Source organism: Camelus bactrianus, chromosome 14 (assembly GCF_048773025.1).
Source record: "Camelus bactrianus isolate YW-2024 breed Bactrian camel chromosome 14, ASM4877302v1, whole genome shotgun sequence".
In the NCBI taxonomy this organism is placed as follows: Eukaryota; Metazoa; Chordata; class Mammalia; order Artiodactyla; family Camelidae; genus Camelus; species Camelus bactrianus.
Window position 1 is genome coordinate 45,594,645 of NC_133552.1, and position 15,159 is coordinate 45,609,803.

Here is a 15,159-nt window from a genome sequence, read left to right on the forward strand (position 1 = left end):
CAAGTAATATGCAGTGATTTGATGTGAGGTCAGGTTGAGGACAAATGTAGTGAATGGTACTCACTACTATCTATGATTCCAGCTAAGTTGCTTTAAGACAAAGAAATCAGACTCAGTGAGAAATGTATATTTAAAAGTTTTTTTTAACTCAAAATTGTTATCATTCTTTATTTTCAACTGTTTTCATAACGAATGGTTTTTGCTTTTTGATAAAAATATTAGAAGCACATCACTATATATTGTAGGGCTCCAAGGACTAGATTCACAGACATCAAAATATTCTACAGACTTGATAACTGGATCAAGGTAACACCAGTATTTCAGCAGAGTTGATTTGATCATTAATTTTTGGTATTTTTAAAAAATAAATGAATAAATTCCATTTAAATTTGAAGCTGCAGACCACAAAACTATAAAGGTGACAATAAATAGCACATATGCCCAAAATATAAATAAACATTTCAAAGATATTAAAGAAATAATGACAAAGAACATTTTAAAGTAAACACTGAATTTAATATATTAAAATGAGACCTTTTTATATGAATTAACACATGCAAGGAAGATACATTGTATAATTTAATTATCACTACCAGTTCAGCATTTTTCATGTTGGTAGTAAACTGTACACATTCTACCGCTTTAGAGGAGCTCCCTGATCTCCATACACACACCTACCTGTAGTAGAGAATCTGTGGAATCTGTCCTCTGGTCTGGTTTGTGCCATTACTGCTCAGACTGCACGTGCTGAATGTAAACGTCACTCCATCGGGGCACTGCACTGTGGTCATTCCTCCGTCTCCGTTGGCTGTGCGGCTTCCATAGTTCCTCAAGCGCACAGCATATTTAACATTTTCCTTTACAACAAAGATGTAAAGTATGTTTATATTTACTCATAATGTACAGAGGATATGTAAAATGAATTCTAGCAGTAAACTCGGCAAATACAGTTGACCCTTGAGCAACACAGGTTTGAACACGGGTTTACTTATACAGGATTTTTTCTGATAATAAGTACTACAGTACTATGCGATCCACACATGGGAAACCAGTGACAGGGAGGGACCATGTATACAAAGAGCTACATAATCAGATTTTCCACTGCAAGGAGAGTCAGTGCTCCAACCCCCACGTTGTTCACGGGTCAATTGTATACTGAATCTGTTATATTTATAGATGACTTGGTTAAATGAGTTTTAATGAATCAAAGAGGGTGGTAATGAACTTACTGATGTTTATTACTTGACAGAAACTGTCCTAAATACTTTCCGTGATTAAATTTAATTAAATTATTCCCTAAAATGACCTCATAAGGTAAGTACCATTATTATCCCTATTTTACAGATGAGGAATCTGCAGCACTAGAAGATAAGTAACTTGTCCAAAGTCACACAGCTAATAAGTGATGAAACTAGGATTTGAATACAGGCAGTGTGACTCTAGTTCCTGCTCTTAATAACACTGTAAAGAATATCAGCCATAATAGAAGATTTTAAATACATAACGTAATTTTAAGAGAGACATTCAGAGACAGAAATAGACAGGCAGATAGAGATGGGGGAAAAAAATCCGTAAGAAAAAGTCGTCCAAAATAGGATTCACTGTATACAGAAAACGTGAGACATAGATACCAGCGCCTAATGATCCATGACAGAAACATCATAATGAAAGTGTTTTTGTCTTTGGGTATCATTTATCTTTTTGATGAAGTCACTGATGAACTTACCTCATCCAAAATTCTGCTGTATAATGAAAATTAATACAGCTGGATTCAGAATTACTCTATTCATTGTTGTTTTAGTGTTAAGTGAAATTTGTTTTGCTAGTTATTTACTACTAGACAAGTTATATAAAATGACAATAACTTTAATAATTAAAACTATCTGTTAAGACCACTTGTTTTTTAAATGAGTTTTGGGATAATAAAAGAAGGAGAGACAGGAACTAATATCTAATAATTACTGAGTTTCTATATTGTGTTAGACATTGAGGCAAGTACTTTATTCCCTTACTTAATTTGCTCTGAACAACACTACAATGGAGGTATTTCTCCTTCCCAATCTAAAGATAAGTCTTAGAGTGGTAGAATGATGACATAAATGTCCAACGTCTTAGAGCTAACATTTGGAAGAGCAGGTATCTGAAGCTAGTCTGTTTGGCTCCAAAACCTAAGGATACTTTCTCTCTACTATACCAGACTTTAAGAGATCTTTTGCAAAACTAGAATATAATACAGTACAACATCAGCAATATAGTTTGTACTCTATGAACATTTAAAGATCATATAAAGGAATACTTCTCACTATTTTTAAAGTAAACTACATAATAATAAACCCTATTTACAAAAGAAACATACTGTTAAAATTACCTTCAAAGGAACAACTTTGTCAAGTCTGATTTCAGCTATATCACTGGGTGAATCATCTGTTGTATAAGTTCCTTTGACTAATTCCAGAGACGTCCATCTGTGAGAATGAGTGGAATCCCCTGCATGTTCACTCTAATTAAAACAAAATAAAACAAAACCCACCATGCTCTTAATTTTGTGACATGAACAATTCTGACTTATAATCAGTTACTGTTTTTAAACAGTTATTTCCTTGCATATAAAATTATCCACTGGCATTTCCCCATACACACTGAAGAAAACATTTTTCGTTCTCTAAACTATTCATTTTTATCTGATTTTCTGAGAAGTCCACAACTTAAATCATATAAACAGGCTTTCCTCACCTGTCTTAAAATGATTCTCCCTTCTTCATAAGAATGCTATATTTAATTATAGAGCCTAATAAAGTAGGGAAATAATTAATTTAAACTAATTGCTCAAAGAATCAAGATACAGCTAGATTGTTATTTATTAGCAAATGATTTACACATTACCTCTCTGTCTCATTTTAATAAAACCTTGTGAAAACTCACGCACTTTAAACAATGTGTAGGGGGGTAGGATATGGCTCAAGCACTAGAGCACATGCTTAGCATGCACGAGGTCCTGGGTTCAATCCCCAGCACCTCCTCTAAAAACAAATAAATAAATAAACCTAATTACCTACCCCCTCCAAAACAAAAAAACTAAAAAATAAAGTAAAACAATTTGTAGAGAATATAGCAAGATACAGCTATATCAATCAACAAAATATCACCTCTACTAGGAATCATCCATTAGCACTCTGACAAAATTGCTTAATCATTGATGCAGGTAATATCAGTCTAAATATTGTTCTTATTTCTTGAAATATTACAATAGCAAAAAAATTACTCAAGATTTATAATCATAGGTTTAGCTATATAATTTCTAGTTTTTTCATTTAAAATCTTCCCTGGAAGTACAAAAAATATGAGGCAGGAGTGATCCAAAATGGCACACAAGCAACCATTTAGAATTGCTCCCTTTCAATTTCTCTAATGTCGTCCATCTATGACCAATCTGTTAAACCCTCAAAGATGTGAACCATCGTCCTTGGATAATGATGATCTGTCCTGACACACAACTCACACAGCAAGATGAACACTGTAAGAGTGGTACTTACATCATCAACCAACACTTCTAATTCATATTCATGAATTCCACCTCCTCCATAGACCGAAAAACCAACGACAACTATTCCAGGTTTGTCTACTGAAAAACAGATTGCATCTGGGGACCCATTCCCAGTGTTCCAACTTCTCCCCTGACTTGTTTTTGTGAACCGGTTAGCACTGGCTTTAACGGAGTGGAGAGAATTAAGTCCATCAATCTATAAAGAACAAAAGCAATTCTGAGCATTAATAATATATCCTTAACAAAACTATCCAAAAGTTTCTAAGGTCATCAACAAAATAACCTACCTTTAAGAAGTGGGTTTAAACCTTCCTAACGGCATAGTCCAATAAGAGATTAACCAAAAATAAAATCTAATCTTACTATTCTAAATTCACAAATCAGTATCACATGACAGTATTTTTAATCATATTACACTATACATTTCACATAATTTATGTCAGAACTATAACCTTATTAAGTTATCACAGTCATAATATATGAATTATCACTCACTTTGCAAAGAGATACCAAAAATTTCATCAATATCTTACAGACCAATTGTTTCCAAACCATGCTGCAGAGAACTCCAGGAATTATGGACACATAGACTGAAGGTTCCTCTCTTCAGTCAGACCATCCCTTCTTTCATCTGGGAGTTTTCAAGTTAAGACTGCATTGCAAAAAGTGTTCTGGGCCCTAAGTTTGAATACCACGAATGTATATTATGATAACTTGGCAGTCAATATTTGAAAAAAAAAATATATACACAAATACACACACAACCTCATTAATTACAAACTGATTAGACAGGATCAGAGCACTGATTTTGGTTGGAAACCACTCTTCTAAATAATAGAGCCCACTTCTGATCTAAGCTGGATGCAGAAGTTAGGAAGATCTACAAGAGGTAAAAAATGGAAATTTATGATTCTAGCAAGAATTACAAACTCCTCTGGGAAAGAAAGAAATACAGATATCTAAATCAGGACCTTTAGACACTCCCAAGGTTATATATTAGGCACCTGAAATTGTGGGCATTCCTTTTCATTAGAAAAATAAGTTCACAGCTAGATAGTAACCTTCTGGGGGGGACCTATGCATTATAGACTTTTTTCTCCAGAATCTAGTACAGAAAGAAAACATACTATAGGCTGACTGAATAAATGAAAAAAAAAATTAAAATGTTCTGACAAGGGCTTCAGGGACCTCCTAGGCCAGGATGAGATGCTAAAATCTGCTCAGGTGCATGTGTAATTATTCAGAAATCCTAAGGCTAATCTCTCACTATGAATCAGTAGTATGTAGGCTGAATTTAATTTAGAATAGCTTCTGAAATAAAACTTTAAGTAAGAAAAAGCAAAGAATAGGAATTATTGAAGGGAAATAGAAAAAAAGATGTTCTTTGGAAAGAAAGGAGAGATCTGGGGCCACTGAGCACAAGCTGGTTATTAAACATTAATTTGAATGATAAAGGTATTTCACATTATGACATGATCTTCACAACAAATCTACGCCTACTTTTTTAGGAAAAAAATAGGAACATTCACCAAATTCAGTCAAAATGTTTAGATAAATTATAAAACAAAGTGAGCAGGGTAATGAAATGGTGAAAAATAATTACAAAAATGTAAAGGCACTTTAAAATGTTTCAAAGTGGTTTTCTTAAACGTATTAATACTTGATCCTTTAAAAACTTAAACCTGTGACAATGGCTGTTCAACAATGTGGGTGTACTTAATGCCACTGAACTGTACACATAAATATGGTTAGAATGGTAAATTTTATGTTATCTAACTTACTACAACTAAAAATAACTTTGTGATATAGGTGAGATAAAAATTATTATTCCCATTTTATCTATGTGTTTGTCTAGAGTCAATTAAGCGAGCAAAGCTAAGATCTGAACTTCTACCTTTTCCACACCATGTGTTCATTATTAGCAATCCTACTTTATTACCCAGCAATACAAACTATTTTTGCTTTTATCAGGACGTGGTGGTGGGTTGTGCGATAGAGGAAGATGTGTACTTTGTTTTACTGCAACATTCTGGGTAAACTGGCGAGAAAGAAGAAGTAAATAAGAACAGAGAAGAGCTATAAGGAAGAGAGAAAAAAAAAAGTTTAGCTTGAAGGTCTTTTGTCTGGGGAAAAAAGCAAACAAAACAAAACAAAACAAAACCCCACAGTAGGACTGAAATTAGTTTCTACAAAGTCAAAATATATGAAAAAAGAAACAACGTGGAAAGCTTAAACATGTGCTAATGATCCAGTATGAAAATGTAACATCACCTCAGACCCCAGGGCCGACGACGTCAGCTCGCTGACAATGCTGGCCAGTAACCCGCAGGTGTTGGAGACCAGGTGGGAGGAGAAGAGCTCATGTTCTCTCCGCAGACTGTTCCTGACTGGGAGCACGACAATGACCAGCATCTTCTCCAAAACTTCACGGAAGCTCGTCATCCCCGAGATATTCTCTTCATTCTATGACACATGAAAAGAAAAACCTCTAAGATACCACTTTATTTTCCTTCACATAAGTACTCAACTGCAAAATCTTACCTTTCTAGATGACACCTTTAAAATTCAGACTTGAGCCTGTGCTGTATATCTATCCACGTATATCTTGTATGTGGAGAATCGACTTCACTTAGAAGTTCTTTTTTAAGTTATTAGTCTCTGCGTAGCAAAAATGTACTACACATTCACAAGGTGTCTGTGTTTTTATTAACCTTGAGTCATTTTTATTTACTGTCTTATGTAACTTTTCAATAACAATTGTGTATAGCAGGAAAAAAACTAAAAAGCTTTTTCTATAAAACAAGATTCAAAACAGATAATTATTTCTGGTTTTTTTTAAAAAGCAAAGCAACTGAGAAATAGTCAATACAAATCTATTTTCCAATAAAATTCTTTCTGGTCATGGATGTAATAAAAATATGGAATTCTATAACACATATTCCTGTGCAGTTTTACAATTCCTATTGTACTTGGTTTCATAAGTGAAGATAAGAAATTCCAACCCCTATCAATAAAAAACTTTCAAGATAAGAAATTACAGAGTCCCATTAAAGACCAATGGGAAAATACTTTTTTTTTCGAGACAAAAAAGGGGAAAGATAAGTAATTTAATTGATACTCAGCACGGACATTATTTATCTCTTTTACTATCCTTGATATTGTTTGGCCCCCTGTGAACGGAGGGAAAGAGTCATTCAATTTTATCAAGGGGTCAGTTGTGACAACGACCCTTTCAGCTGTCCTGTGGACTAGGGAGTCAACAATTTGAGATCCAGTTCCAGTTTTTTCAGAGTGCTTCAACCTCATCTATAAAATCAGGGGAACCATTTGCTATGATTATGTTATCAAAAACATGTTGCTGCCCCCTGAGCAAGCAAGTTCTTCCACAATACTTACATTCAATATTGCATCACAAGACACTGTAAATTCAACAGATTTCATAAAGTCATAAAATTTCACACTGAAAAAAAGGTCTTAAAGTTAAAATCATTCCTCCCAAGACAAATCAAATCTGTAAATCAGTGTACTTACAATCCATTAGAAAAAAATTAAGTAACTTTTCAGTTAAAATCATCGTGAGTGTTGTTATAAATCACTCTCAACAATGTGTACAATCTTTCATACTTTCTTAATGTCCAATCTTAGGCTGAAAATAAAAGTCACTTGGAGATAATCTTTCACCTTTAAGTTATTTCTACTATCTTTGAATAATATTGCCATAACATTTAGGTCAATATCTTATGTAATTAGTTTTCCTGGCTTTAAAATAATCAATTCTTAATTGTGTAAAAATTATAATTCTTTTATCCCTTACATCACTTTCATTCTCCAGAAACTTTACTTTTTGGAACATCTCAGAAAATTAGCTTTGGGTGAAACTCTATCTCCAACTGTACTCCATAATCAGTAATCTGGAAGGGCTTTATTTGGGAAGTAAAGCGTGGGGGATGGGTGGTGTATTTATTTAGTAATATCCACTTAGTTTCTAATTAATAATTAACAAGATTAATACAAGAAACTTCACATAAAATCTTAAAATGAAGTTGAGTGTCAATGTGTTTTAGTTGGAGGACCAAAAAATAAATATGTGTGTGTGTGTGTGTGTGTGTGTGTGTGTGTGTGTAAAAGCACATCACTGGCCACTAAAATTTTAGAAAAAGGAACTCTTCTTCACTAGTAGTGGGGAATGCAAGCTGACACGAGCCTTCTGGAGAGCATTTTGGAAATTTTTGGTCAAGTCTTAACCTATTTTCCTTTGACTTTAGAATTTTTCCACTCCTGAAGATTTATTCTGGAAAAATCATCATGTATATGCAAAAAAATTTAGTCAACGATATTTTCAGCACCATTCTTTAAAGTACTAAAATCCTGGGAAAAATCTGCATATATGTATATATGTGTGTAATCTTCCATCCACCTATATTTTATATGTATATAAAAAAGACTAATTGACTAAATTATGCTACACCCAAGTGGTATAATTATACACTGTCCATTAAAAAAAGGGTAGAAGAATATACACTAACCAGGATATATCTTCACAGAATGCTATTACAGACACACAAATATATAACTATTAATTTAAATAATTACCAAATATTAATTCTCAAAAATGATTTTTAATATTTAAGAATTTATTTTTCCTAATTTTTTACATATAAATTGATATCTGAATAGAACTTTCATCCACATTTAATTACTAGTAAGGCTGAAATTTTTCCCATGCTGGCTTATTCTCTAAAGTCCTTCTTAAATTTATTGTTATGATTTCTGCTGGGATCCTACGACGATATATTAACTCTGAAAATTGTATTCCTTTTCCACTATTGTCTTTTTTTGTATCTATATGTCATTGAAATTTTTCTCAGAATTTTTCTATTGCTTCAGTCAACAGAAAATTGCAACTGTATAATAATTAGGATAACTTCTATTTTCTATTCCTTTTTTTGCTTTTATTTTAAAGATTACTCCTCATTAACTTGGTAGTAATTATATATGAATTTCATATGTATTTAAGTTAATTTTTCTCCATAGTGTTTTCTAAAAAATCAGAAGCAGTTACTAAAGAATGTTCTCTATGACTATTGTTTCATTATGCTTACTCTAATATACCAAAACGTTATAGGAAAAAAGTTTTAAAAATTATTTATTTTCCCAAAATTCTACCTTGGCAATCTAAAATACTGTATTAGAATATAAAAGTTTGCTCATAGTATCTGCAACTTTTACATGGTTCAGCAAAACACAAAATACAGGAATTCATTACATAACTCTCTCAAGTTTTTTACAGGTTAGGGATCTATCAAAATTAAAAATTAGAGAAAAAAGATTGTTCACTTATAGGTAAACATGAGAAAATTTTTTTTCTTAAGTTTAGTTCTTCTTATAAAACTCATAATTATTTGGTAAATATACTTACCGATACAGAAGAAAAAGCACCAAGATAAATACGTCTCCAATTATGGTTTTATTGTTTCAATATAAAAGATTTTTCAGGAGACTCACCTGGCTGAGTTTTTCCATATGTGCCACCAAAAGAGGAAAGCGGTGAACCAGTGTTGAGTCATTCTCTGTGCTAACTTGTTTGACAATTGATCGTAGTAGTACTTCTCCATCATACGCAATAGGGAAGATAGACGTCAGCTTAACAGAGGTGTGACACAGAGCTGACATCACAGCTGCAAGGAGTCGGCTACTTGATGTCTTGAAGTTTGCCTCCTGGATATCCTTTTAAAAACAAAAATATGCACCCCACCAAAGAAATACTGCATCAGTATAATCCAAGTTTCTGGATATATAGAAGGTACACAACCTTTTAAATCATACACAAATCTTCTAGCACTCAGTTACTGGTAACGATTGTCTTGTTATAAGATAGTATTATATCACTGACTATAACACAATTAAAAAAAAGTATTATATCAACACTTTAAAACACAATTGTTTAAGTTACCACCCAATGAAGCTGGTAAATTATTAAATATGGTCAAGGAAAATCAGCTTCTTGTACTCTTTATGTGTTTACATATCCTGAGACTCACATTCTTTTCTAGCACTATTCTCCAAGAAAGGTATCAAAAAGGCCCCAATTACTATATATCAAAGTCATTTCCAGTAATAAGCACTAATAAATAAATGATTTAAATTGTAATCTGTGCTACTATGACATTTTTCTCAGGTCAATGTAGCATAATGTTATTATGCTACTATAGTAACATTTTACTAAGGTCACAAAATTGTCATCACATCATACAGTTTATCTTGTGCCTTGTTCCCAAACTTAGAGGAACAATCAATATTTCACCATAAGTATGTTAGCTGTAGATGTTTTTGGTAGGTATCCTTTATCAGATTGAGAAAGTTTCCTTAAGTCCTAGTTTGCTGAGTTTTCATTACTAAGTACTAATTTTATCAGATGCTTTTTCTACATCTATTGAAAGGAAATATAGTTGTAGTATCAATTCAAATATCAATTACATTGGGGAAGAGGGTATAGTTCAGTGACAGAGAATGTGCCTAGCAAGCACAAGGTCCTGGGTTCAATCCCCAGTCCCTCCATTAAAAATAAGTAAATAAATAAAAACCCTATTACCTCCTTTCTCCTAAGAATAAAATAACAATAAACAAATATCAATTACATTGATCTTAAGGGTTAAACTAACCTTGCACTTCTAAGATAAACTCCACTTGGTATATAATACATTTTTTAATATTGTTGGATTTGATTTGATAATATTGTCCAGAACTTCTGCATCTCTCTTTCTGGGTAGTATTTGTCTGTAATAATTTTTTCTTTTAATATCTATCAGATTTTGGTATCAGGATAAGGCTAATGATAAATTAAGTTGGAAAGTTTTGTCTCCTGTATTTTCTGAAAGAGGCTGTAAAAAATTGATATCACTTCTTTCTTATATGTTTAACTGAATTCACCAATGACAGTATCTGGGTCTGGAGTTTTCTTTGTAGCAAAGTTTTTGATAATGAATTCAATTGTTTTAATGGATATGATAGGGTCATTCAGATTTTTCTATTCCTTGTTGTGTCACTTTTGGTTAGGCTGTATTTTTCACGAAATTTGTCTACTTCATCTAAAGTTATAATTTATTGGTATAAAGTTGTTCATAAAGTTCCCTTATTATCATTTTAATATCTGTAGGATCTAAAGTGATATTCCTTAATGGTATTTTATGTTTTTTCTTGCTCTCTTCCACCTCAATCAGACTTGCTAGGAGTTTTAAAATTTTGTTTTATTTTTCAGAGAACCAATTTTTGACTTCATTAATTTTCTCTATTTTCTAGTTCATTGATTTCTTCTCTTATATTTATTATTTCCTTCCCTTATCTTTATGACTTTCTTCTTACTTTGGATTTGATTTGCTCTTCTTTCTGGCTTCTTAAGGTAGAAACCTAGATTGCCAATTTTAAACCATTCTTCTTTGTCAGTATAACCATTTAAAAGTCTGAATTTTTCTCTAAGCAACACATTAGCAACTTCTCACCTATTTTGGTATGTTATATTTTATCTTCAGTGTAAAAAAATTTCTAATTTCCTTTGGATTCCTTCTTTGATTCACTGTTTACTCAGAAGAGTTTATTTTCCAAATATTTGGTGTTTTCCTTGATATATTTTGCTATTAATTTCTAATTTAATTCTATTGAGGTCCAAAAAAACTTTAAGATTTTTATCTTGTGAAATTTACTAAGACTCATTTTATGGCCCAGCATCTGATCTACCTTTGTGAACGTCATATGTATACTTGACAAGAGTATGGATACTGCGCTTGCACATTTCGTTCTATAAATGCCAGTGAGGCCAAGGTGGTGGACAGTGTTGTTCAAATCTTCTGTATCCTGACCGATTCTGTCTAGCTGTTCTACCAATTACCGAAAAGAGAAGCACTGAAGTCCCCAACTATCAACACTATCAATATGAATTTGTCTACTTCTCCCTTTAGTTCTGTCAGTATTTTGTGCAGATGTTTTGAAACTGTGATTTGGGGCATACACATTTATGAGGGTTGCAGTTTCCTGGCGAGTGAATGCATGATGTCAGCATGCAAATTCATTTACAGCTCTCTCTCCTGCCTGTGCTGCAGATATGGGAGTGGCAGGGGCTACCACGAGCTGTCCTTGCTCTCAGACACTCACTCACTACTGTTCTTTCCTTCTCTAATACACACACACACACACACACACACACATACACACACACACACTCATATAGACTCAAAGAGCAACCCAGCAGCTGCACAATGTGCCTGCCAATTTTATAACTAAGAAATGATACAGCAAACAGAAAAAAAAATTTTAACTTTGATTATTTACGTCACATACACCAAACTGATTTCTTAATTCATCTTTTATAAAACTTAGGAAATTCAGGCAACTGCAGTATATTTTCTTGAAGAGTATTAAGTAATACGTCATATTTTCAACTAACATTTTTCAAACTTAAATTACCTGATCCAAACAATTCAGCAGATCACAAAGGCAAGCCCACTGTAAGGCAGGAGTTGGGTAGAAAGAATGAAAACAGGCAGTAAAGGTATTGTGACACTCCTGAAGGACAGCTTCTAGGAGACTCAAGGGTTGACTGAGATATCCCTGGGGATCATTATCCAGCTTCACCATGCAGTGATCAACTCCTTCCGACAAAATTTTTCTTAACAAGGTTCTGGTTTTTCCAATACATTCTGCTAACTTGCTAGTTTCTTCTACAACTGCTTTTCCTGTAGCTTTAAGAGAACAAAACACATTGCTAATTAAATAGAATAATAAATATGTATGAAAACAGCCAATATAATTCAAGTAATTTCCTATATGGCTAAAAATCTTAAGTACTCATAATCTAGAAATGAAACAATACAGAGATTATGTGTGGTTCAAAGTTATTTCTTTTTAAAATCTAAATAGGAAAAAAAAAACCCCACTGGTTTCAGCATTTAAGTCCAAATCATGTGTTCAAAATATTTCTATTTGTCTGAATCTGTTTAAAATGACACTTTACTAGAGTACTTAATGTTAGCCTAACATGACATTTTGTTATCATAATGACATGCAATCTAGTGTATTCTTTGTATATAAATATATAAGCATCACAGCAAGCTGACTTTCTCCCCTCAAGTCAGAAGCAGGTTAAATAAAGGCAGCTGGGGATCTTAAGCTCCTGGTAATCCTTATACAAACTTTCTCAATGTCTCAAATATTTTCTCACTAAAGTCATTTAAAAAATGCATCATACCTGACACTGGGTAAATTTCACAGGTATAGACACGCAATAACCTCAGACAACAGGTACCCACAAAGCGCAGTCTCTCTAAATCGAGAAGCGTAGCTGTAAACTGGAATCCTTTCAATCCCCTAAGCTCTTCAACGCCTAAGACCAAGGTGGTCCAGCTCCAGTGAAGAATACTCAACAATGACTCAAAACATTCCTAAACCAGAATATAAAAAATAGATAACAATTAGTTCAAATGATACCATAGGCTGAATCAAATAGAAAAATGACATTCTACTTCAAAAGTTCATCTGAGTTCTGGTAGCCCAAATAACAGACATTCTATTAGTTCATTCATTAAATTACAATAAGGAGTATCTTTGAAGCTTGACAAAAAGGTAAAGTAGTTAGGCATCTTCAGAAACAGTATTCTTCAATATTTACCTATTTAAAATACATTTTTAAAGTTTCTCTGTTATCAACCTATCTAGTTTATCACATAAATAAAGGCAATAATAAAAAATACTTATGAATACACGTTTATCTTTAAAGAAAAATTAAATTCTATATCATAAATGTATTATGTATATAAACCAAAAATATTTTAAACACTTCAATAATTTTTGAATATGATAAAGTATTTTAGTATTAGATATCAGTGACAGTAACAGATAACTTACTTTATGTCTACATGTTTAATTTTATAATACAAGCTATAGCCAGATCTTGATAAGCAAATTAGAAGATAAAAATTGAATAGAAAATACTGAAAAATTATTATTTGAATTTTCAAAGATTCTGGAATATGAGTTTAGGATGGTGAACATCCCATGCTGTTATAGTTGGCCTGTTGGTTTTGCCATGCTTACATGGATGATAGATACTAGTTGAAACTCAAAGCCAAGCACTTTTCCCCTCATATCCAGCAAATTCCAGTCCTCTGGTTATAGCAATACCAAGAATAAGAGTTTAGTTTAACTTTTTAAAGAAATGATTGAGTAAGTTTCTTACATAAAGACTACAATAACCCAATGACCACAAAACCACTTAGACATAAATATAAGAGAATAACTATGCACAGAAAAAAAATAGATCACTGAAAAAGACACAACAGAGGCAAAGATACTTATTGGGTTCAAAAGATACCAAACTGATCTTAACACTAAAAGGATGCCAAGGTACCAAGGAGTCAAAGCTTGTAGAGTCTCTTACTCAAAGCATATTCTGTTGGAAGATCAATTTGACATGGCGCATCAAAATTTACATGATCCTACATCCAGCAGAAATATGCACAGAAGTACGTAAGTATCAAAGACACATACATATGTATATAGATATATAGCTGATCCTTTGTATTCAGTTTTCCCATCTATGGATTTAACCAACCAAGGATCAAAAATATTTGCAAAAGAAAAAAATTCCAGAAAGTTCCAAAAAGCAAAACTTGAATGAATGGCATGCCAGTAACTATTTACATAGCATGTACATTGTACTTACAACTATTTACATAGTATTTACATTGTATTGGTTATTATAAGCAAGTTGGAGATGATTTAAAGTATATGGGAGGGTGTGTGTAGGTTATATGCAGATACTACACCATTTTATATAATGGACTTGAGCATTTTGGTATCTGTAAGGGGTCCTGGAACCAATCCCCCTGTGGATATCAAGGGATGATTGTAATAGCAAAATATGAGAAACAAAGAATCCTTTGATAGGAATAGATTTGGATAAATTAAGAGTACAACCATTCTGTGGGATACCAACGCCAAATGTACTAACATGGAATATGTCTGCAGTATATTTGATAAAATTTATAAAAAGGAGATGCAGAACTTAAAGCATGATCAAAAACAAACAATTAGGTTGTATAGCATAAAGTAAATAGAGACTCATAAATTTGTTTATGTAAAAAAATTAGTTTGGAAAGATATATATCAAAATGTAAATACTAGTTATATATAGTACAACAGGGTGATAGAAAAAGACCTTTAACATAATTTTAGTATAGTTTTAACCCTAATCCACCCTATTCCCACCAGGGACATGTATTAATTATGTGGTTTTAAAAAACTAATTTAAAAAGGGGGAAAAAAGGCATTCTCCCTATGCATTTTACCAACATGACAGACTACCAGCTACATTGATAAATCAATTCACATAGTGCCTTACAATTTAAAAAGAATTTTTATATACCATATCTCATTAGAAATTCATAATGATGCTATGATGTAGTTTATTTTGATAACCTGCGTAAGAATTTTCAACTAATAAAGTAAAGAATAAGAACTTAACTCTCCTGAGCTGAAACACCATGGTATTTCTGTTACATCTTGGTGGCCTTCCATTCTACACTGGTCACCCCAATAGCACCATGTCTTTAACTGTAGAATGG

At 32.6% G+C, this 15,159-nt stretch overlaps 1 protein-coding gene across 7 annotated transcripts in view; it reads right to left on the reverse strand.

Annotated features, from left to right (window-relative positions):
* Positions 1-15,159, reverse strand: part of MYCBP2 (MYC binding protein 2) — a 225,959-nt gene that overhangs the window by 104,614 nt on the left and 106,186 nt on the right. For all 7 annotated transcript variants that reach the window (XM_074378365.1, XM_074378366.1, XM_074378367.1 and 4 more), the window contains 7 exons: positions 12,786-12,978; positions 12,005-12,279; positions 9,050-9,271; positions 5,816-6,007; positions 3,534-3,740; positions 2,369-2,500; positions 679-857 (listed from right to left, as the gene is read on the reverse strand). In XM_074378365.1, the coding sequence (XP_074234466.1) occupies positions 679-857; positions 2,369-2,500; positions 3,534-3,740; positions 5,816-6,007; positions 9,050-9,271; positions 12,005-12,279; positions 12,786-12,978 (1,400 nt within the window). The remainder of the gene's footprint in view (positions 1-678; positions 858-2,368; positions 2,501-3,533; positions 3,741-5,815; positions 6,008-9,049; positions 9,272-12,004; positions 12,280-12,785; positions 12,979-15,159) is intronic.